Source organism: Pituophis catenifer, unplaced genomic scaffold (genome assembly GCF_029215685.1).
Source record: "Pituophis catenifer annectens isolate HBS135680 unplaced genomic scaffold, rPitCat1.0.hap2 SCAF_1, whole genome shotgun sequence".
NCBI classification, from domain to species: domain Eukaryota; kingdom Metazoa; phylum Chordata; class Lepidosauria; order Squamata; family Colubridae; genus Pituophis; species Pituophis catenifer.
This window is the reverse complement of record NW_027256881.1, coordinates 239851038-239875951: the sequence shown is the minus strand read 5'-3', so window position 1 is coordinate 239875951 and position 24914 is coordinate 239851038. Positions and strand designations below refer to the sequence as shown.

Genomic DNA, 24914 nt, shown 5'->3' with positions numbered 1-24914 from the left:
TTTCTTCCTTTTCCTCTCTGTCCAAAGTGCTCTATTTCAAGGTTCATCAGTTCAAAGTAAAGAATTTCTGTATGTCCCTTTAAAACTTTTAAAATGTCTGATCCAAGCATAGTGCATCAGCTTCCTGTCTTTGTTAACTACGCCACACCTAGTTTTGTCAGTCTCCATTGTTAAAATCCAAAATGTTCTTTCTTTCTTTTTTCTTTCTTCTTTCTTAAAATCATCTGGGACAGAGTAGGAATCTCCATAATTCTTATATCCAATATTAATTTCAAGTAATCCAAGGTAAAAAGCCAATTAACATGTTTCTTTTCCACCCAGAAAGGGAAATCTCTTCAATCCACTTCCCTGCTTAATCACTGCAGACTCCATGGCTATTTTGTAGCCATCCATCTGTCTATCTTCATTAGCTTCATTTTCTTTTAGAGGCATTAATTCTCAGGAATATCCATTTCTCCTCTCCACTCCAGTTAAAGGCACAGTCAAATTTCAGAAATTTATTAATACCAAATCATCCAGTTTAAGTTTACTGCAACAAAATTCAATTTGGGTCTTTTACCCATTTTTTTTTCTTTTCAATCTTTAAGCCCCGCAGTCCAGCAGCCGCTTTTAATTGTGGGGTCTTATTTTCCAATAATTCCAAATAGGTATGTTATATTGCCTGGGTTGGTGTCACTCACCCAGCTTCTTGATTTTTGCTCTTTCTTCATCTTCTTCCTCCAGCACAATCCATGTTCCCAGTTGCCACGGTTTCAGGGCAGCCGCCATGGCTGCTGTTCCGCTGCCGCCGGCGTGAAGGAGAAGCCTCCGGCCCCGAGGAACCTGCCCGTTCCTCTTGGCCGCCCAAGGCGTTCCTTCTTGTCCCCCTGTCCCTGCAAGACAGGGGAGGTCCGCAGACCTATCGGCGGCAGCTTAGCAGAGGGGATTTGGCAGGGCTCAGCGGAGCTTGCCATTTCCCCGTCTGTGTTCCCGCAGCACCAACCGGAAGTCTGCTCAAAAACTATTCTTAACATCTATGGCATGCATAGATGAGGTGTTGTTCAGATTGATTTTTGGGAGGGGGGAATACCTTTTCTCATTTTGCAAAATTTGAGCTTCAGTTTAGCCACTAATTGCTGATGGTCTGAGCTACAATCAGTACCAGGAAGTGTTTTAACAGATGCAGCTGAACTTTTCCAATGTTGTTGGCATAAAATTAAATCTATCTGATTTTTAATGTTGTCCATTTGGTGCTGTCCATCTACCATATTTTTCGGAGTATAAGATGCACTTTTCCCCCCTAAAAGAGGGTGAAAATTTGGGTAGTCTTATACACCGAATGTAGCCCCGCCCACAAGGCCAAAAAAATGAGGTACGGAAGCGGTGATGGTCTGTGGCAATCCCTGCAGCCTGGAACAGCTGATTGGGGGTATTCCGGGAAGCCGATCCACCCGCCAATCAGCTCCTCGTGCTGAATCAGGCTACAATAATGTGCTGAAGCTGACCTGGCTGCTCACTATTTGCTGCAAAGACGTGTCAGAGTTTGCAACAGCAATCACATCCTGAAAGCACACACAAGTAATTGATTCAGCAGGATTCAATAATTTCTCTTTATATATAATATAAAACATGAAGTAAATATACAATACCAAAAGCAAGTTTTCCAACGTGGTAGTAAATACAAGCAAAACACAAGCAGAGGAGAGGATTTTCAGTTTCAGTTTAGTTTCAGAGCTCAGCACAGTATGCAGCTTTAGTACAGAACAGTTGAGCTAAGCCATGCCCAGGCTCCTTGCTGTCTCCTTGTTGTTCACACAGCAAATACTGTTTCAGTTTCCAAACAGACCTCAATTCTCTCACACACTGACAGGACGCTAGCCAGATGAATACTGATGTATGCTGGTAGGCAGAGGCAGACTTTTTTTTTCTTATTTTCCTCCCCAAAAACTAAGGTGCATCTTATATTCCGAAAAATACAGTATATAAATGTTGCTTGTGTTGAATAAACCATGTGCTGAGATGTTTTTCCTGGCAAAATTGCACTAGGCAATCAACAGCTTAATTGCATTCCACTAACCCAAATTTGCCTACTATTCTTGAAACTTCTCCTTGGCCTATTTTTGCACTGAAATCGCCCATAATATATTTGCTTGAGCACATTGAAGCTCACGGTAAAAAAGTTCAATTTCATCATTTGAGTCTATAGTTGGAGCATAGATTTGTAGTATGGTGATATTGAGTGGCTTGACTCGAATTAGTATGCAATCGCTTATGCTATGTAATTCTCAACACATTTAGCTGCTTGTTGGCTTACACAGAATGCAAATCCTTTACATTTGATATTGTTTCCAGAAAAAAAACCCCATAAACTTGTCTGATTTGAACTGACCATTCCCTGTGCAGTGTAACTCACTGATACCAAGGATGTCTATATTCACCCTAATCATTTCTCTTTTTACAATTTTGAGTTTCCCAAGGGATATGCCTTTAACATACTATGATCCAATTCGATATAACATTGAACAGTTGTGGGTAACTCTTTCATCATGGGCCAAATGGACTTCCTGAAGGCTTTCCTCCAACAACATCATAAAAACTCTGACTACTAAAAGCTAGTTCTTGCCCTTCTCCAGTAGCTTGTAGGCTATCATCCAGCCTGGTATTCAATCCGAGTCATGTTGACTTATTGCCATAAAGTGTTTTAGTGATAATTTTTGCAGGATAGTTCACCACTGCCTTCTCTAACACTTCCCATTTTGGAGGGCTTGGGACTGGCATATGGCTGATAAATCATCTGAGAAGAAAGGTAAGAATCAAATATAATCACTCAGCCTAAACATGTTTCTTCCAGGTTGCCGTTAAATTGGTTCTTTATTATAATATTTTTTTTCTTTATGTTTTGCCTTTAGGATCCTTTTACAGCCTTTCACCTTGACAAGACTCTAGTAAGGAAGCACATGGCATCTCTTTTGATTGGGGAATTGGCACCTGATCAGCCCAGCTTTGAACCCAGTAAAAATGTAAGTTTGGAGACAGAAAATTGAGATAGTGGCTTATGGTGCCAAACTGCATACCCTTAAATATTATAGGGCTTGAGTCAAAGATCACTTTTGACATTAAAACTGATCTGCTATTTAGGCCAGGAAAATATTTTTACAAAGGTATTCCTCAGTCTTTCTGCATTGTCCTTGTATTTCACTACAATCTCTTGGCAATTATAAAAACAGTAAAAGTCCATTTCCTTCAGCAGACTTTTAATTATGAAGTGATCTTAGTATCGGCCACTCCATTCCCATCCACTCTCCACCTCATTGCTCTGAAGCTGCACTTGATTCTTCCCAAAGATATCCAAAGGATATCTTCACTATCACTCACATTCAGCCTCCTCTCATCTTTCTGTCTGCTTCCACTAAGCAAGCAGGACTTGGATCCACAGGTGAGAATAACATGGAGACAACCCTGTTTGTTTCTTTAGGCTCCACAGATTCAAACTGAACCCAAATAACCCCACAAAATGAGGCTTCTGTCATCTCAACAAGACATATCCAGGTAGTGTCCAATGTAGAGTGAATATATACAGTTTTATTCTTTTCATCCTCCGGATGTAGAGCAAACTCATTTTATGTCCCATCAGATGATTTTCTATCTGATTTTGCCAGACAAGATCCATGGTACTTTTAAAAATGCAGCTGGGCAATAAGATTGGGCAAGTAAGCTCAGTTCTTTCTGGCTGCCTTCCTCAGCCTCCACTTAATCAATCCCAGCCTGTCTTCTCAAGATTATTAAGCAGGTGGTTGCAATGCAGCCTCAGAGAGTCTGGAGAAAATGGTTTATCTGGATCCTTTTCAGTCAGGTTTCAGACCTGGGCACGGCACTGAAACAGAATTGATCTGGGAATGACCTGTGGTGGGACTTCTGGCCAATGGGTATCTAATGATGTAACCTGATGGAAGTCATTGAATGGGCAGCTGTATAAAGTGATTAAAGTAGGTAAATAGATACCAATAGCAGTTTCATTAATATTTAATCAGAATAATAATTAACATTAATTCATAATATTAATTACATATTTTATAACAGTAATAAAATACTACATTTAAGTAAATATTAATGAAGTTGGAATATAGTACAAATGTGTTCTATAAATGAATTTAATGTGCAAATATATTACAATAAATATATAAATAAAAATAGTACTGAATAACACAACACTCAGTGGTTTTGTTTAAACTAATAACTCTCCAACCATAGATTAGTATGTGCATTGGAGGAGTATATAAAGTGGTGCCACTTTGTGGACACTCAATAAAGCTATACCAAACTATACCAAGCTATACCATAAAATCATCTTTAGCTTTACCAATTATTTCTCTCCCTCTCTCCCTCTCCCTCTCTCTCTCTCTCTGTCAGTTTCCCCATTAGTGCTTTTTGCCAAGATTATTAAATCCAGATAGACATTGATTTCTAGTGTCCCAAACATGAGCTGTAAGTTGTCTAGCAGTCACTAAGAAGAAAAATAGTTTATTTATGCAACAATTTTTCATTTGTTTTTTTCCACATTTACTATTTTTAAAAGAATATTTGTCAAATTTTGGGGTCACATGCTTTCCTCTTCATTCCCCTATAAAAATTTGGAAAGAAAAGGATAGTTTGGAGGGCAATTCCACCAAGACTTCTTGATGTTAACTGTCTAGCTATGCTGTATCCATAAAATCCAAACGTCTGCAAATTTTCTGAATTTTTTCCCCGTAGAAATTATTAGTAGAAGATTTTCGGGAACTGCTGTCCACTGTTAAAATGATGGGACTCTTCAAGCCAAACCAATTCTTCTTTTTCCTGATCTTGCTCCATATTTTACTGCTGGATGCTGCTGGCTGGTTTGTGTTGTGGTATTTTGGGATATCTACAACGTCATTTCTTATTGCCACAGTGTTGCTGACCGTTTCTCAGGTAATTTTCTTGCCTTTATTTTGAGGCAAAATTGCATTTTTCATTAGATTGGCTTCCTACAGCAGAATGTCTTTCAGCCAAATTAAAATAATTTCTTTATAAGGATAATAACACAGATTCAATTGTCACGGGCCTTCAGAAGATGGCATTCAATTGTTTGGAGGAATAAGGGTTGAAGAAGGCTAAACAATTCAGTTACATAAAAAGCCACTTCTGTTTTGCCTAACAAATGATTCTGTAGAAAAGAAGGATATTGGAGGCTATTAGGAAGAGACTGGGCAGCCATTTATCTTAGAAGACCTGCAAGATCCCTTCCAACTCTGTTATTCTATGTTCTCTGATGCCATGTCATCCTATATCTCAAACCTTCCATTCTGAAGCAATGGAACAAAATTAGAGCATTAAAAAGCAACTATGTCTTCTCACTATCTATCACACAATATCAGATACGGTCGTGGAAGATATCTGTGGTTATATTGTAGAATTGCTTTCTTGTGCCTATCCAGTTTGGAATGTTTCTCTGAGTGGCTGAACCTTTGATTGAAAAAAAAAATCTTAGAATGAATGAGCCTTTATTCTATCTATCCTAGCAGTTCTTGCATAGCTATTACAAATACTATTGGATATAAATTGCAGGAGTGACACAAAAAGTGGTCCTTCTGTTGTGAACCATCCTTTTCTTTTAGTCTCAAGCAGGCTGGCTCCAACATGATTTGGGACATCTTTCAGTCTTCAGTAATCCAAAATGGAACCATCTTTTTCAGGAATTTGTGATGTGCCATTTAAAGGTAAGTAAGGTGTATTATTCTTAAAATATTCCACAGAATTGAAGGGAAAGAATATGGAATGTTGCAAATATACATGAAAACGTTTCATCAGTAAATATCAAATGTGTTGTGTTATTTATAACAGAGGTGTCAAATGGGATTCTCATTTTCCCATTCCCACTCAAAGAACACAGAGAGTTCTCTTATGTTAAATCAAACTATTTGTTTGTCTATCTCATTACTAACTGCAGACCAAGAATGGAATTTCACTTGTAATAAACAAGATGAATGTGCAAATTAACCAAAAGCCAATCCCAATTTCAGATCTGAAGGTGGTGAGATCCAATTCTTACAGATCAAGATCATGTTAAATAAATTCAAGAAAGTTATGACTTGAATGGGAAAGCATCAAAGTGCCTATAACTGTTTCATTTGGGGGTATAGAATAAAATGAGAATAACATAGCAGATACCTTTGAGGGTATCAACTCTGCAAAGTTTGAATGAATAGGCTGAAAGAGTTCTACAGAATTCTGATGGCTGACGCCATCACTGACTATTGGGGGCGAATCATTGGCCCCCACGGAGAGGGCTCGCAACTTGGGCGTCCTCCTGGATTCACGGCTGTCTTTAGAAGAGCACTTGACGGCCGTGACTGGGAGGATTTTTCATCAGGTTCGCCTGATTCGCCAGTTGCGTCCCTTTCTGGATCGGGACTCGTTACGCACGGTCACTCATGCCCTCGTCACCTCCCGCCTGGACTATTGTAATGCTCTCTACATGGGGCTCCCCTTGAGGAGTACCCGGAGGTTCCAACTGGCGCAGAGTGCGGCCGCGCGGGTGGTAACGGGAGCGACATGGCGCTCCCATGTAACACCTCTCCTGCGCGAGCTGCACTGGCTCCCGGTGGTCTTCCGGGTGCGCTTCAAGGTTTTGGTTACCACCTTTAAAGCGCTCCATGGCTTAGGACCTGGTTATCTACGGGACCGCCTACTACCACCAATAGCCTCCCACCGGCCAGTACGCTCTCATAGAGAGGGACTCCTCCGGGTGCCGTCAGCCAAACAGTGTTGACTGGCGGCCCCTAGGGGGAGAGCCTTCTCTGTGGGGGCACCTACCATCTGGAATGAGCTCCCCCCGGAGATACAGAGGATCCCGGATCTGCGCACCTTCCACCGCGCTGTGAAGACCTTTTTATTCCATCAGGCGGGCTTGGCCTAATCTCTTCCCCTTTTTAAATATGTAAATTTTAATCTGTTTTTAAATTATTGGGGTGTTTTAATTTGTCTGGGCCAAAATGATTTAATTTGATTTTATCTGGTTTTTAAATTTTTTGTATCTATGTATTTTATTGTTGGCTGTTCACCGCCCTGAGTCCTTCAGGAGTAGGGCGGTATACAAATCAAATAAACTAAACTAAACTAACTAAACTAAATTTTGACACATTCCTCTTCTACTGTTTTAAGACAGAAATAATAAGAATGAAAAAAAAGAGCAGCACAGTCTCTTGGTTGTCCAACAAGGAGTCTATAGATCAACCATACTGAAGTAAAACAGAAAACACTCTAGTCAAATTTAATTAGAAAAAGCAGGTTATATGCTATTGTGACTACTTAAAAAAAAAAGACCGAAGAATGTTTCTGTATAAGAAGGAGAGTCAGAGTTGGGGGGTAGAGTCAAGAGAGGAATCATCCTGGAGTCGTTATGTTCCCACAAGCAGTCCAAGTCCAGCCATCCTTGAATTCCATTAACTCTTATCCAGTGCCAACTTAGTGTAGACCATAAGGTCAATATGGCATGTAAAAAATAGTGTTTTAAAAGTAGACATTCCATTCCATAAGTTTCTAAATAATGTAATTGTTTTCAGAGGTACCAGAATGTTATATATTTACAGTATATCCTAATACTGTCCATCCAAACAAAGGTGCTGTATATGTATATTCCAAGGTTGCCCAAATTGGAAAATTGAACCCAATTATTAGCTTTCACTATTTAATACTTGACAATAGGTAAGCATGATAGTTCTAAAAACTGAATCCTCATTAATTTGAAATTGGATTTCCTGTAAAGATATTCTCAGAATCAAAGAACTCCATCAAAATGTTGTAAATATTTTTTCTGAAAATATTTTCCAGTGTTTTAAACTGGAATTCCTCTCAGAATATAAATTTATCTGGCAATAACATACATTTTGAGACCATTCACCTTTTCCCCAAAGAGTAAGTTTTAATGATCCCCATCTATTGATATCTGAAGAAACATCCCTCCCACAATTTTATTTATATTACATGTTGTATCCTTTAGTATATATATTTAATGGATTCGGTGCAAATATGGAATTGATATTTAGTGAATGGGTGAGCCAATTTTTACCTATTAGCATCAGTTCTGATTTGGACAATAGAATATTCTGTTATTTTGCATCAATACTAAAATAACAGAATGAGGTTTAGAAATAAACAAAAAAATGTGGGCATTTGTATTCAACTGAGTTATGTAGTACTCCATAGATATTTCTATGTTGTCTAATAGCAGAAACCAAAAAGTATTAAATATTGATTGAAGTATTAATTAATGTAGATATTAAAAAGCAAAGGTGAAACTGGACATCTGTGTCTAGTTTCTCTAAATAGAAGTGGGAGAAAACATCATTAAAATTTACTTTAGATGTAGATATAACATTCTTAATCCATTTAATGAATTCCAAGGGATTTTCAGATCTATTTAATATAATAAACATGTATTGTTTGTGTATTTTATCAAACGTTTTTCAGCATCTAATAATGAGATTACAAGTTGACCTTTATTTTAAGTCTGCTATATCTACAATGAATCCTATATTATCTGTTGCATGCCTAGTTTTTTTTCACCCTGCTTGATCTTTCTTAATAACAAATGGTATCACTTTGCTATAATCTATTTCCTAACACTGCTATTAAAATCTTTGTGTCAACATTATCAGTGAAATTAGATGAGCATACCAGGTGTTAAATGCTAGTGATAAAATTTCCTTATCAATAAGTCTGATTAAATACCAGTGACAAAGGTGTCAACCTCCGCTTTTTGCTGCTTTGGCTGCCATGGTAACGGGGGGAGGGAGGAGCTAGCATTGAGTTATAAGCAGGCTGGAGAGAGAAACGAAAGTGAATCCTAAGATATAGTGGTGCATCTTTGAAGCTGCTATTGGGTCAACGGCCACTGCATTCCTGATGAATGACACCGCCAGATGTGTGCTTCCACCTGACCCCTGGGAGACCTTTGGATTGGATGGTTTAGTTGGACAGTGGGAGGGGATGCTTTCTATCTGTAATTTTCGCGCTCTTGCCTCAGATTCTGCTTTTCCTTGGTTGCAATTACTTCATTTTGGGTCATACTGGACCCAAAGCTAACAGGGACTGTACTACAGGTGAGGCAAAGAAAAATAAGAATAAAATGGTATGGAGGCAAGAAAAAGCAAGACTCATTTAAAGTGAGACAGAGCAGAATAAATGTAGGTCTCTATTTTGTTTTCTGTTTCTCCACACAGGTGAAAATCTCTAAATACACAAATAACAGAGCAGCACCTCTTCCAGTGCTTTGACAGGCAGGGTTTTTGAAAGGTGATAAAATTCATTTGCCACCTACTCATGTTAATATCAGAGAACTCATTACAATACTCACATTTCCCCCAGTTTTGTCCATATAGGCAATGAATGTTTGAGATTCTTCAAAGCTAGAAAGCGCAATTAATCTTCAAACTGTTTTGAACCTCTCCAAGATAATTCAGAGTCAGCTGATTCAACACCTCAAACCTATTTGAAAAGCTGATTCAAAGGTTCAATGGAAGCTCCTCTATATTGCCTCTTCAAAGCAGAATTCTGTGGTAGTAAATAGTCAAGTAATCTTTTAAAAGAGCCTGAATGTTTTCTTTCATTCTTCCTCTACAGGGATTTTCAGCTAATTGGTGGACTTTGCACCATTCCCAGCATCATGCTAAGCCCAACTGTTTCCAGAAGGACCCAGACATTTCATTTCATCCCGTTGTTTTCTCATTAGGGGAACCTCTTTCTCTGGAGGTAAGAAGCAACTGCTTAGATGACAACAGATTTTACTGAACCCTGACTACTCTCCTTTCAGATCAGAAACTGTTAAGCCATTTCATTGTCAAAGGTTAGAGCTGAACACAATATAATTCTCCTGGATTTATTATTTGTATTTATTAGCAGCATTTGATAAAACAAATCTCACAGAGATAGTAGATTAGTAGGGCTGGACAAAATGTTCACCCAAGGTAGCCACAACAAAAGTGTATTTCCCTTTCTAAGGCTGAGGTCAGGGTGGCTTTGTCCAAGGAGAGACTAGAACTCACTATCTTGCAGTTTCTAGCCTGATGCCTTAACTGGCAACTCCTGTTGTAGCTCATAACTATAGATAAATATTATAGATTGGATTACTTGGTGAATTATCTCACTGGATTGATTTAACAATCCTGTACAAAAGGATTCTGAGGAAAGCAGCAAGTTTTTATGGCCATGAGTGCAATCCTAAGAAGGTGTTTAGGGAAGCAAAGTAACAGATTCTCTCCCTGTCCAAAAATCTGGTAGCTCAGGTAGGATAGAAGATGGAGGGTGGTATGGGGCTTAAGCATCTGTGGATTGTTTTAGATTTGATAAGTATATTCGGCCTTGGCTCTTTCTTAAAACAAAGAAACTATAGAATTACTTATGCCTCACAAGCATACATACTGGAAGAAAATGTTTTATCTCTGATGGTTGTGAGGTTCTGAGACTGTGGCAGTCAGTATAAATCTCAAAATGAAGAAGCTGCCCCGTTTAGCTGAGATTCTGGATTCCCCTTTTGTTGTTAATTCACCCCTACTGAAACCAGTCAGGATATTAATTGTGACAGCTATAGGATGGTGTGGCTGAAGAGCTGATATTGGGACAATGGAGCACTTTGAACCCATCAGATCCAGGTCCATCAGTAACGGTTTCCTTTGGGGCCTTCTACTAATGAAAAGGTTAGTAAAAGTTTATCTAGTGTTTCTGCTACCAAAAGGGACAGCTTCCTTTCCTGGCTAAAAAAAACTGCTGTTTCCGTATTTGTATTGCAGGGCTTAGTTCAAACACTATCTCACTCTGCCATGTGTTTCTGCATCTGAAAATAAAGACTGCAGTCTATTCTATCTACCACAATTACAATCTATTATTGTGACAGCTGTGTGCATCTCACTTTTTTCCTTTTTTCCTGCCTAAGTATTTATTTCACAGAGCAGCTGAAAAGGATGTTAAAGAAATGGAGCCTTAAGTTATAATTACCTAGTGAAAGTTATTTGTTTTTTTCATGACTTACTTTCTTTTACAGTTGGGTTTGCAGAAAAAGAAATACATGCCTTATAACTATCAGCACAAGTATTTTTTCTTCAGTGAGTATCTGATTTTTTCCCTACCTCCTGCTAAGTGAAAATGAACTTTTTCAACTTTCGCAAAAAAGCTCTGGATCATCTTCAGACTCTATCTTTTCCACCATGAGCTCATGGACAGATGACATATGCATTCTATATAATCCCCAACACAGTGCAGATTAATAACAACTCTTTGTTATTAATGATAAGATAAAGAGGAGGAGGGAAGACAGAGAGCAGAGGCAGCAACTGCAGAACATTGCAGAGAATGAGGAGGAATTCTTTCCTTTCTCAGAACACAGTTTCCCATGAGTTTAACATACATATTTAAGGTGGAGGGAGGCATCCTGATTCTAAGCCCACATCTTCAAAAACAGACTATGTCTAAACAGTGCAAAGAGAGAAATGGCAAACAGGAGAGGGTACTGCACTTTCTCATGCAACTACTCAATTATTTGATGTTCTATAGCCGCGATGGCAAACCTATGGCATGCATGCCCGAAGTGGCAGGCAGAGCCATGTCGCCTGGCATGCACGGCATCGCCCGTTCCTCTTCTAGGTTTCTGGTGTACATACACACTCAATGATCAGATGGCCTTTTTGCATGTGGCAGTGCTGGTAACTAGAAGAGCTGGTCTTCTGTTTTCCTGTATGAGCATGTATGCTGCCCGGCTGATCGTCGTGTGTGCATGCGCATCAGAAACCCAGAAGAGTAGCTGGCTGAAACCGGAAGTTCAGTAGCTGAAACCGGAAGTTCATTTTCAGGTGTGCGCATGCGCCCTGGGCAACTCCTCTTCCGGGTTGTAGCCCTGACAAGTGTGCCGAAAAGGTTTGCAATCACTGCTCTATGGGCACGACTGAAGACCATCCATAAATCAAATTAGAGTGGAAGAAAATTGCCATGGAAGGAAAACAGGACAATAATGGAAAGGATATTCCATTCTCTTCACCAGCAGATACTTTTCTTTTTGAAACTATTTTATTCTTAAGAGCATAAATGGTGCCTGCTGGATTGAACCCCTGGCCCATCAAGCTCAGCAGTCCATTCTCACAATAACCAACCAAGGAAATCCACTGGTTTTCCTTCAGATGGCCTTCAGAGGCTACCACACTGCCGTCCAAGCTAATAGCCATTGAATCTCATGAATTCCATGACTTGGCCCATCCTTTCTTGAAGCCAGCAAAGCTAATGCCCACCATCACTAACTGCTTACAGCAGTTCAGAGGGGACCCCTGTCATAAGATTTTTTTTAAAACTGTCTCCAATTAGATTGAGTGTTGAGTCTGAGACTCAAGAACCACAAAAGCGTTGAACTCTGAACAAGTGGTTTTTTTTAAAGTATCTTCCTATAAGGGTTAGGTAGTTATTTTATTTTGGAAGAAACCCAAGATATAAAAGCAAAATGTGAAACTTACAAGTTTATACTATATTTGTTTTCTATTGCCTCTACTTTACATTGTATTCTATTGCTATTTCTATATTGCTACATTAATTACAATTATTATAATGATTACAATTATTATAGACTATTACAATACCATATTCTGTGGTACTATTATATAATAATGTTTTCTTCTTACAAACACTGTTCTCCCTTAATTCCTCTCTCTGGAATTTCTTCTCCTTTTCCTCTCTGCTATTGGCCAGCAAGTAGAGTACTACTTGCAACTTTCCTTGTTGTGCCTCTATGCTTCTTTTCCTCTGGACTATTAACCCCTTCCCCCCTTTGAAGGAAAAATGCCTTTTATTTGGGTGATTCCAATAGAAGAGAATATTTGTAGCTCAGGGTAGAACTGTGGAGTCCTTGGTGCTCCCCGAGGTCAATAGTTTACTTGCAGACATTTCATTACCCAATTAGGTAACATCATCGATCCTAGAAGGTAGTGGGGTTTGTTCTCTTTATATTTACTAGTAGCTTGCCCTGTCTCTAGTTTTAGGTTTTATATTGTTGTAAGTTACCCGGAGTTGTATTTTACAAGATGGGGAGTTTTACAAGATGTCTCTTATAAATGAATACATAAACACTTGAAAGCTGCTCTCACTGGTTTTACCAGGACTTTCTTCTAAATAAACCTGAATAGATTAAGATAGTATTGTCCACTTATCATGAGGAATAATAGAGCTTCTTTTAGCTCATTCAAGTGTATTTTAGTCAGTTGGTTCTAATGGAGCAAACACAAATAGTTTGAGTGGCACAATTCAGGCAGTGTCTGCCATGTACATGTTTTGGGGTTGATTTATTTTTGATGACAAGATTCTCAAGTACAATTATGATTGTTAAATAAAATGTTAAATACAAAACATTTGAGGAGTGTGGTTGATGCTTCCTTTATGTTTAGAAAGGACAGTTAATGGCTATATGCATCTTGTTTCCTTCTGCAGCATTGCCACTGATTGTAGGGCCAACTTTTCAACTTCACTCATTGTACTTTATACTCCAACGCAAACTCTGGAGGGTGAGTACACAAATAATCCATACCAAATATTAAATACTGAGATCCCCCCCCCCAATGGTATGTTTCTAGGTTTAGAATTTTATTTCCTTAAGAAAGGAACCGTTTTTAGGTGGGTAGAAAAATTGGCATGGGGATATTGTTAATGAGAAAGTCAAAGCCACCCGACTTCCGGTCTGCTGCTTGTCCCCGCTGGACACTCCTCCGGGATCGTTGAACCCACTGCCTGTAAGAGCCGCCTTTTTCAGCGGAATGGCGGCTCGAAAAAACTCCGTTTCCATTAGGAAACGGAGATAGAGCCGGCTGGGGTGGGTAGAGTCCTCTGCCTAATCCCAAAAGTTTTTTATTTACTTTTGGGAGGGAGCGGAAGAGACTCCCCGTATCCCCAGCCGATGCTCCGGGCTCTGGGAAATCTCTGCTACACGCAGAGCTAGGGGGCAAAAGCAAGCCTGTAAATCTGTCAAATAAATTAATTAAAGAAGATATGAGCTGGACCTCTGATCCTGAAGCGCAAGTATTCTTTTTATTCTATTTTGCCTAAGAAGTGAAGTGAAGGGAAAAAAGTTTTTTTTTAAATGGCGATTGCTGCTGCGGCTTGAAGAGAGGCTGAAAGGGAAACTCCTTCCGTTTTCAATTACAAAGTAGCGGAATGAATACTTTTGGCTGTAACTGAAGGCAAAATTTCACTCTCACTCCTGTTTTTTTTTTTTCTTTTTTCTTTTTTCTCTTTGAGGATCTGATATTGATCTTGGTTGGAAAAAAGTTTTTTTTTCTCTCTTTTCCAGTAAATTTTGTCTGCGTGGAAAAATGGCACTGAGACTTATAAAACTAGACAAACAGGCAGTGGGGGGGGATTCCCCCATTAATAAATTACATCAACAAGTTTTAACTCTCCAGTCTCAGAAACCTGACTTTAATATAATAGAATTTCTTCTTGAGGAGATTGTAAGAAGGGATGAGATTGTGAATCAGCAACTTGAAAAATTTAAGTTGGAAATCAAAGAAATTGGTGAATTGGTGAAATCTAAGTTTGGCTTTTTGGATTGAAAGATTTTAAAAGTAGCTAAGGGCTTAGCAGACTTTATGACTCAGTTGGAAGCAAACACTAACTCTAAAATGAAAGAAACTGAGGAGAATTTGGATGACAAGATCCAAAAAATTAAAAAGGATTTGGCAAACATTCAGGATAATAGTTCAGAAGACAAACTTAAAATGGAGGCTGATCAAAAGACTGTTAATGAAGAAAATGTACAACAGAGGATTGAAAGAGAAGTTTTAATGATCCAATACAATTTTACAGAATATGCAATTAGACTGAGAGGTTTGCAGGAAGATGACAGAGATTTAAGGAAGACATCTTCTGAAATTCTGGCTGGGATTTTAAAGGTTCAACCTGATGAAGTGTTTTGCAGGATTGACAGAATTTATAGAATAAACTCCTGGTTGGCAAAACAAAGGCAATTGCCTAGAGATGTGGTGATTTATTTTACAGACAAAGAAATTAGAAATAACATTGTCCAGAATTCTTATGATTCTGCTTTGCAATTTCGTGGAAGAAAGATTTGGATTTTTAAGGAACTCCCGCCCAAGATGTTAATGGAGAGGAAGAAATTTGGTTTTCTAGTGAATGAGTTAAAAAAAAGGAATATTCTATTTAGGTGGGACGTCCCAGTTGGTTTAATATTGAGACACCAAGGAGTAAGATACCAACTGAATACTGTCGAAAAAGCGGAAGAATTTTATCAAAAATTTTTAAAAATAAATCTAACATCTTTAGGCATAACACAGGACAAGCAAAAGGAGTTGGAAATAAAGGGAAAACATCAAATTACAGAGGCTGTGGTAGATAAACTGTCTTTGGACTCCTTGGATACCCCAGCTGGACTGTCTATAAATTTGAGAGCAGTGTCATCTGATTCTAATGTGATGAACTATCAACTTACAGACAAGTGCGTAAATCAACCAGTTGATATACAAGTGATCGAAAAGACATATGAGATAATAAAACAAAACCAACAAGATCAATTTACAAAGCAGAATGACAACCGATCAGCTGATACACAACTTGTAGGAAGGAAATCTGGATGGAAATGCAACCCGCAAAAGAAAAAGAAAAGAAACAGATCTCGTAGAAATAGTAGTTTCTAAACCAAGCAACAGTGAAGCCAGGGATTTTAAAAAAACAAATGAATATGTGAAAAGATATTGGAGGCGAATTATCGTTTAATACTATCTTGAGGAAAGTGGCAGATCTCTGCAATGCCATGATTTTGGGATGTGGAAAGAGCCTTACATTGTTGGATTTGAACTATCTATTTTGGATTTCTTTTACCGAGAAATATATTATATCTATTTTGAGTTACAAGGCAAGAGAGTCATGCTGGGGCATGCAGAAGATCTGGCTGTTACCCACTAAGATGATGGGGATTTATAATCCTGATGAAAACCACAATTACAACTATATGGAATATAATTATAATGTCACTCGGGTGGTTGTTTTTACTTTTATATATACATGAGGATATTCATTATTGATGGGGGCAGAAGATGACTGAAGATTTTGAATAAACTGTTGCACCAGGATGCTATGTTACCCTATTATGGATGACGGATTTAACAATCTAGTGGAAAGACATCAAAGAAGATACTAAATGAATTATAAATTTAAAGTTATTGTCTTTTCTCTTTTTATAAAATGGAATGTATATATAGACATATGTATATTTTAGCAGAGTGGGCAGTGGATTATATTTAGAATTGTAGTGCATGGTAATCTTGTAGGAAACTGGGTTGAAATAGGCTAGTTTAGTGATTGATTAGTTTAAGAAAAAGGATTTTTAAGTCATATATTTTGGGGAGTGGAAGAATTGGATAGAACTGAATAAATGTTAAATTTGGAGAAGGCTGCTTTGAAATGTTAAATTAATATATATAAAAGTAAAGGTTATGTTGTTGTAATAATAATAATATTTTATAAGTTTGGGGGAGGAGAAAAAGGGTAGATTGTGAAAAGCGGAGAAAAGCGGAGTTATAAGAATACTATGCTAAGGGTCAGTACTTTGAGGAGTGAGTAAGGGCATGGTAAAATATTATGTAATTAATTATGAATTAGCTTATTGTTGTGAAGAAGAAGTCACAGGGGGGGATGGGTGGTGAGGGGGGGTTGGGGAAGAAGGGAGGAAAAGGGGGAAAAACTTGTATTTGAAAAACTTTTTCAATAAAAAAAAAAAAGAGAGAAAGTCAAAGCCACCCAATTCCAAAGTGCTTCCAGATGACTATTGCTGGCTATCAAAAGGCTTTTTATGAAGAAGGCATTCATTTTTTATCTGGGAAATCAAACGTGTAGAAGGCATGAAGGGGAAACTTTAGAGGCAATTGGACAATGACATCGGTTGAACTAAGAATGTACAAGAATTACAATCAAGTTTTCTTAAGTCGTGATTTTGAGGGCTTTGATTCAGAAATGATTTATGGTGGCTTGAATAAAACTATAAAGTTATGGTTCATCTTTCTTTGTAAAAAAAGATCTAGAGGGATTGGAAATGGGGTTGGACTTATTTTTTTCTAGTAAAGAAGATGGCAGAAGAGACTTTCCCAGCCTTATTTAAAGTGGGAATTTGTCGTGCACTATTGTCAAGCTTTCTCACCTGATATCACATAAACATGTCAGTTGCTGAAAATAATGTTTTTATTTTATGTTACATACACAGCAACACTGGTGCTTACAACCACACCTGGTCTCTTGTATTGATAATCACTATATAAAAAGCTTGTCTTCCCTGATTAATTAAAAAAAACCTTATAACAACATGCAAAGAAACTTCTCTCCTTCTCCATCACTTTCTGGAATGATGTGAGCTCAAAATATTGGAGTTTTTTTTAAAAAAACAAGCATACTCAGTCTTGTCTAGTGAATTTTTCTATAGCTCTTTTCAATCAGTTAAATCTGTTTAAGCAGCCAGGGTAGAAAATGGTTCTGTAAAAGTGGACAGTAAACAGAGCAGAGTTTCCAGAAAATATACATCTGGATCTCAGTAAGATTCCATGTAGGGTGTCTACTTGGAGCAAGGAAAGATGCTATTCTAATGTCCGTTCCTTTTCTTCTCTTCTACAGGAAATGGCATGGACTCTGGCATATTTTATCCGATTCTTTATTTTCTTCAACCCCATATTGGGATTCAAGGGTGTTTTGGGATACTTCTTTCTTTTGAAGTACTGTTCATCTTATGTACTATTTTTTTTGTGTTTCACTATTCCTTCACAGACTCTGACTTTTCTCTAGATTATCCTTTCCCAAACTTGTCCACTTCCATATGTATGGGATTCAACTCTACCATTGGCAGTAATGGCTTTGTTGGCTGGGGAATTCTGGGAGTGCCCAGGCTGTGGAAGGCTGTTCTGAACTTACCCCCTCATTTTTAGGACACCCAAACCAATGGTGGGTTGCCCCCGGTTCTGACCGGTTCTACAGAACTGGTAGTAAAACTGGCGGGAGGCTCCGCCCACTGACCCGGATGTCATCAGAAGTGATCTGAGCATGTGCTTCTGAGCATACACAGAAAAGCATGCGCGTGAGGGAGTGAAGCGGGTGTGTGCGCGCAAGCACAATGTGAACCAGTAGTAAAAGTAGGTAGAATCCACTCCTGACCCAAACTCATTTTCTTTCTGTTGAGGACTGGTGCAACTGCATTCATCACTTACTGACTGCAGCAAAGATCATTTTACAATCTGAATATGTGAATCAACCACCACATATATGCAAAGCATCAAAGAGGTTCTTTATTTTGACTGAACATTAGATGAAGTGCCACTTGGGTGTAACTCCATAAAATGAAGCAGCCCTCAGTTCTAAGTGCCATATTGAATTGCCTGCTTCAAAGGGCAGTCATTTTCCAAGGATTTGAGCACAGGGAGACAATAGGGACTAGCCAACTTTCTCCCAATAGCAGCAGAGATTTTCAAAGGATACTAAATTTGCAAACAGTACTTTCTAATCGCTTTCAGAAATTGCTGATTAATTAATTCTAAGCTATTAGAATTACAAGTTTGAAAATGTTAGATAAATTTGCCTTTCATACGGAACAGAAGAAAGTTTTAATGATAAGCTTAAGAATTTAAAGAATTTAAAATAATCAACCAAAAGTTAAAAATGATTTTGATCTTAGAAAGTTACAGATGGACTAAAGGTCCAGATAAAATTGGAATATTATAACTTTTGCACTAATATTTTGGAATTAATTATAAAGTAAGTACAAACAGCTTGTCAGGGTTCCAAGTAACACCCCCAACGAAATCAAACTCCGAGGCTTGAAGTTCCTCAATGCTAACTTTTATTAGAAATGTCATATTGGCACATCTGGGAAAACCCGAATCTGAAAGCTTCCGGGTTTTCCTCACCCACAAGAGCATTCAAGACCTTGCCCACATCTCCCACATGTCCACACAGCTCCAATCAGTTCTTTCCTGAACAGAAGACATCCTCCAATTTCTCCCTTGCACAGCTGCCAGACACCATGGCCTTGAACTTCTCTTAGAGAAATTTGTTATGGCTATCTCTACTTCACTCATGCAACCCCCCCTCCCAACTCCCCACGATATGATTGTGGCAGGCCTGGATCCTCAAGGCACACAGGTAATATGGCTTCCAGGCATGACACAGCTTCTTTATGGGAAATAGATCCTGTTTTGGTTTTACAGAACATAACATAGATAAATAATTTCATGATTTCAAAAACTCGACAGAAGAGGGGAAGAAAGATTTTAAGTAGAGGAAAGATATACAGATCTGTATATGCAAGATAGTAAAAAATGTTATGAAAATAAAAACACTGAAGGAGAGTTTTGTAGAACTGAATTAGAAACTAGTAGCTATAATAAGTAATGATTATGCTTTAATGGAGAGACTATATTCAAAGGATGTTATCGAAGAAATGTCATTTTCAGAACAAATTTTGACAAGTTGGAGACATTATTGAAACTGGATTTATAACTGATAGGCTAAGAGAATAATTTAGAAAAGGAAGTTGCACTGGATCTTCAAAAGAAACTGGCTGAGGTTTTAAATTTTAAAAATGAAAAACAAATGACAACCAAGACAATGAACTGGATACACTTTTCCAGCTGGAATTTAAGATGAGCCTTGTTAAAACCTTGAATAATTTTGTCTGATAGGACAAAAAGAAATGAAGAGAAATAAAATATTATTTCAATATTTGAATGAGCTAAAGCAGGATTCCCCATCTGGGCCTTGAGCTGTTCGGAACTGGGCTGTGGAAGTGATAGACAAGTGTTCATGAGTGCATGCATCCCCACTTGTGTGAGCAGTGGATGAGTGTGTGCATGAGTTTGCTGGCCACTCACGCAGAACCATCTCCTCTCCTCTCCACTCCACCCCCCCACCCCCACCCCGCTGGTTCACAAAGCCAGAAAGGTTGGGGAATTCTGAGCTAAATATTAAGTAAAAGGAAGGAATATAAAGTTGGTTTATTTGATCAATGTTAAAATAAGATCAATTATAAGGTAAGCTATCCTTTTTGGACTTTCTGCTGACACTGAACTGAAAAGGATAATGTTTTATCGATTTGTTTATAGATAAGATATGGAATGAAGAGATAAATGTTTGTGATTTTACAAAAGATGAAGAGTTATTAAATTTGTTTATACTTTGTGTTGAAGGTTGGAAGTAACCTCTTTATGTATTTTTTTTCTTTATTATATTCTTACTTTTCTTGTACTTTTTATTCTTTCTATTCTCTTTTATTTCTTTAAGTTGAGTTTATACAATCTTTTAAAAATGATAAAGAGTATTGTAAAGGGCTGGAGGGAGTAGTAAGAACAACCTCACCAATTTGCCTTCCTCTAAGAGGGTCATATGTCACCATATGTCATTATATAGCTATCTGGGATATAGCCAAGCCACTCTGTAGGGATCAGTTTCCATGGTATCTGGTCAACCTTCGAAATTTGTCCATTAACTCAGAAAGATTGAGGGTCCTGATCTTTGGTTTGGATCTGACTCATTGTCATCAAGGGAGTGTTAGAAATGAATTGGTTTCCATAGAAAGGCATCATTAGGTCTAGTAAATGACTTGTATTCTAAGCCTAACAAACAAACCCATAAATTTGTCCCACTATTCTACTTAACAGCTTATTTGTGTATAGTTTCACTTTGCCTCATTTGCCTGACTGTGCCTCATTTCTGTCTCTTAGTGTTCTTGAGAGTATCCTATTTACATGGATAACACAGATGAGTCATCTTCCTATGCACATTGATCATGATAAAAACATGGATTGGTTCTCTACACAGGTAACAGAGCAGTGGTGGGATTTAATATTTTTTACCAGTGGTTCTGTGGGTGTGGCTTGATGGGCATGGCATGGCTTGGTGTGTGTGGCAGGGGAAGGATACTGTAAAATCTCCATTCCCTCCCCACTCCGGGTGAAGGTTACTGCAAAATCCTCATTTCCTCCCGATCAGCTGGGACTTGGGAAGCAGAGAATAAGGGGCGGGGCCAGTCAGAGGTGGTATTTACCAGTTCTCTGAACTACTCAAAATTTCCGCTACCAGTTCTCCAGAATGGGTCGGAACCTGCTGAAACCCACCTCTGTAACAGAGATCTCAAAGATAAAATTGTTTGCTGTACATGATTAAACTTTAGCTTGTCTGTGTAATTTTATTATATGACAATAATTCACCGATCCATAATAATCCAATTACCACAGGATCAACTATAATTTGCATATGTGAAAAGTATTGTTTCACAAAATGAAAAATAAATATATTACTAGAAGTACATTTTAATTCTCTGTGTTTTCAAAACTGTACACTGAAGACTATCAGATTTGATACCAAATGAATAGAATAGAATAGAATAATTTTTTTTTATTGACCAAGTGTGATTGGACACACAAGGAATTTGTCTTGGTGCATATGCTCTCAATGTACATAAAAGAAATGAGTATTTAAACTCTATTATTAAAGTAATATAATTTAAGATTCCCAAAATTCAATATATTTGTCTAGAAATACTAGCTATACACCAATAGCTAGGTAATATAATTTAAGATTTCCAAAATTCAATATATTTGTCTAGAAATACTAGCTATACACCAATAGATACATACAAATCAACATGAATCATGGACATTTGCTTGTTCTTCCTTTGTTCACAGTATGTCTGGATTAAAACTTGTCTTTCTCTCTTCTCCCAGCTTCAGGCAACATGCAATGTGAATCAATCTTTTTTCAATGACTGGGTAACGGGGCACCTGAATTTTCAAATTGAGCACCAGTGAGTACTGATTTAGGGCAATAAGAAAGATTTTAAACTATCAGTGAGAAATTGCTTCATAGTTCAAATAAGACAAAAAGATAGTAAAGGATCACAACTTCTTTGCCTTCCTTTGTGCCTATAGTCTCTTCCCTACAATGCCTCGGCACAACTTTTGGAAGGTGGCTCCTTTGGTGAAATCCATGTGTGCCAAACACGGTATTGAATATCAATCAAAACCCCTGTTCACTGGCTTTGCTGACATTGTGCAGTAAGTATCAGACTGCAAAGACTATCAGGTCAGAAGAGGAGTTGGGGATCTAGGAAACATTCAATTTATAAAGATTAGCCAAACAGCAAATCAAATGAAGGATCTGCCTGGTTTTGCTCTTAAGGACATGGGAAAGGTGAACATGCAATGATATAGACATACTTATATACATGTGAATATGTCAACTGAACATTGTCCATTGGGTAGAGGCTTCAAAAGCGATCTGGTATGCAAAGCATGAAATTGTTAATGAGAACAAAGGTTTTGGATGTAGATCCATTAAAAGAATAAAAATAAGCCTATTTTCAGAAAGAGAGAGATGCTAGTCATTAAGAATGTGTTCCCTCACATGCATTTTTCATAAAGCTAGTATTAAATAATTAGTTATCAGTTAACATCAAAGAGCCTTTCACAGGTGGCAGCACCCAGCTGTACTTGGGTGATCTTGAAAAAAGCTAAGCAGCATCTAAGTTGGTAATATTTTGATAGAAGCCATCAAGAAAAGGATGTAAGCTAGACTGTTAAGCTGCAAAAGTAACCTAGAAACAGGCAATGGCAAACTATTTCCATGTTGCTTGCATGGAACATGGAACACACCCAGGTGGCCTCCTCAAGATAGGCAGACTCTGCCCTCTCCAACATGACTATGAAATTTGGGTGCTTGGATAAAGTCCTACTTTATGATAACCCATATAAAGCATCAATGCAAGCTAGAGATAACTGTCAAGAAATATCAAATACCTAAAAGAATTTAACTCATTGAGAGATTTTTGGGCCACTCTCTCTGTCCTCAATTTACTGCGCTTGAATTCACTTCTCTGCTTGAATCTGAGGCATGCTTTTTCTAAGTAGGACTTAACTCTCATGGCAATGAAGAGAATCTTATTTTCTGTTATTTTCAGTTCCTTGAAGGTTGCAGGTGAAATCTGGTTCAAAGCATATCATCTTGAACAGAAAACACAAAATCCTAAAATCTGCCTTCCACAAGGGAAGAAGAGTGAAGAGACAAGATAGATCTGAGAGGGACCTGACAGGCTTCAAGCATAGAAAACTTAAAGTAATTTGTAAATGAAACAGAATGCTGGAGAGTCTCAGCTCAACTTTTGGCATGTTTCCTAATGAATATAAGCATTGCAAGCAACACTTTTTTTTTCCTTTTCTGCTTCTGGGTCTTGGATGTATCATAAATAAATAAAGTTTCTTAATACTTTTCTTTTTTTTTATTGCAAAAGTTTTACAATTACATTTTCACCCCACTTTTCCCCCCCACCCACCCCTCACTCCCGACCCTTACCCCCCCAAACCCCCACTAACCCTACCCCCCTGACTTCCACAGAATATAATCCCATCAAAAACCCCTTTTTTATATAAAACTTGAACCCCTCAAACCCCCTTATAATTTTTTTCTCTTCACAATTCATACATTTCTATTTTTATATAATACTTTCAGTGAAAAGCTATTTGATACTTCCTAACTTGGTATTTATTCTGCACATAATCTATCCATTTTTTCCATTCCCATTCATAAGTCTCTTGTGAGCGATCTTTTAAATATGCTGAAATCTTTGCCATCTCCGCAAAACTGGCCATCTTCAAAGTCCATTCTTCAATAGTGGGTAAAGCTTCATTTTTCCAATATTTACCTATCAATAATCTCGCTGCTGTTATCATGTACAATATCAACTTAGTTTCATCCAATGTAAAACCCTTTACTATACCCAATAAAAACAATTGTGGAGAAAATTGAATTTTTTTCTTCAAAACATTCTGCATAACCCACCATATTTTTATCCAAAAAGCCTTAACTTTCTTGCAATTCCACCAAACATGGTAATATGTAGCATCTAAACAATCACATCTCCAACATTTTGGCTGAACATTAGGATACATACAGGATAGTTTCTTGGGATCTAAATGCCATCTGTAAAACATTTTATAGAAATTTTCCCTCAAATTCTGCGATTTTGTAAATTTAACATTCTGAACCCATATTTTCTCCCATGTTTCCAACATTACTGGTTCTGCAAAATTCTGTGCCCATTTAATCATACAATTTTTAACCAATTCAGTTTCTGAATCTCTTTCTAACAAAACATTGTAAAGCCTTTTAATATGCATTGGACCTTTCTCTTTTATATGTCTAACCAATTCTTCCTCATGCAACATAATACCAGTTTTTTGGTCCTCTTTCCATCTCAGTTGAAGTTGATTGTACTGTAACCAAGTTAAGTTAATCCCTTCGTCCAACAGTGTCTCTAATGTCTTTAGTTGCCATCTGCCCGCATCTGTAAAAAGAACTTCTTTATATAAAAACCCCCCGAGTGACATTATATTTGTATTCCACATAATATGACCCAGATCCAGCCATAGCGGTATTTTGTAATCCCATTTGAGTCGGTGCTTCTTCCAAACTCTCATCAAAGAATCTCTAAGTATATGGCTTTTAAATACTTTATCCACTTTATTTTCATAAAATAAGTAAGCGTGCCAACCAAGTTCAAGATCAAAGCTTTCTATATTCAATATTCCAGCCTTTCTCCTTCCAAACCAATCACTTGCTTGAGTCAAAGCTGCTGCCTCATAATATAACTGTAGGTTTGGAAGATTAAGGCCTCCCCTTTCTGGAACATCTTGCATAATTTTCAGTTTCACTCTCGTTTTTTTCTCGTTCCAAACAAACTTATTCACTCCACTTTGCCATTCTTTCAGTTGTTTATCACTTTTAAGCACTGGAATCATTTGAAACAAAAAAAGGAATCTTGGCAAAATGTTCATCTTAACTGCTGCTATTCTTCCAAGTAACGAAAGCTGCAGTTTTTTCCAAGTCTCCATATCTTTTCG

The 24914-nt window shown here is 37.8% G+C and overlaps 1 protein-coding gene across 1 annotated transcript in view; it reads left to right on the top strand.

Moving 5' to 3' along the window:
- LOC139327493 (acyl-CoA (8-3)-desaturase-like) overlaps nucleotides 1-23182 on the top strand; it is a 30826-nt gene extending 7644 nt beyond the window's left edge. Inside the window, exons 2-12 of the mRNA XM_070957331.1 lie at nucleotides 2889-2999; nucleotides 4732-4929; nucleotides 5616-5717; nucleotides 9622-9750; nucleotides 11039-11099; nucleotides 13462-13535; nucleotides 17647-17744; nucleotides 20742-20838; nucleotides 21744-21823; nucleotides 21948-22073; nucleotides 22976-23182. Coding sequence (XP_070813432.1) covers nucleotides 2889-2999; nucleotides 4732-4929; nucleotides 5616-5717; nucleotides 9622-9750; nucleotides 11039-11099; nucleotides 13462-13535; nucleotides 17647-17744; nucleotides 20742-20838; nucleotides 21744-21823; nucleotides 21948-22073; nucleotides 22976-23087 — 1188 coding nt within the window. The 3' untranslated portion in view covers nucleotides 23088-23182. The remainder of the gene's footprint in view (nucleotides 1-2888; nucleotides 3000-4731; nucleotides 4930-5615; nucleotides 5718-9621; nucleotides 9751-11038; nucleotides 11100-13461; nucleotides 13536-17646; nucleotides 17745-20741; nucleotides 20839-21743; nucleotides 21824-21947; nucleotides 22074-22975) is intronic.
- Nucleotides 23183-24914: the final 1732 nt, after the last annotated feature.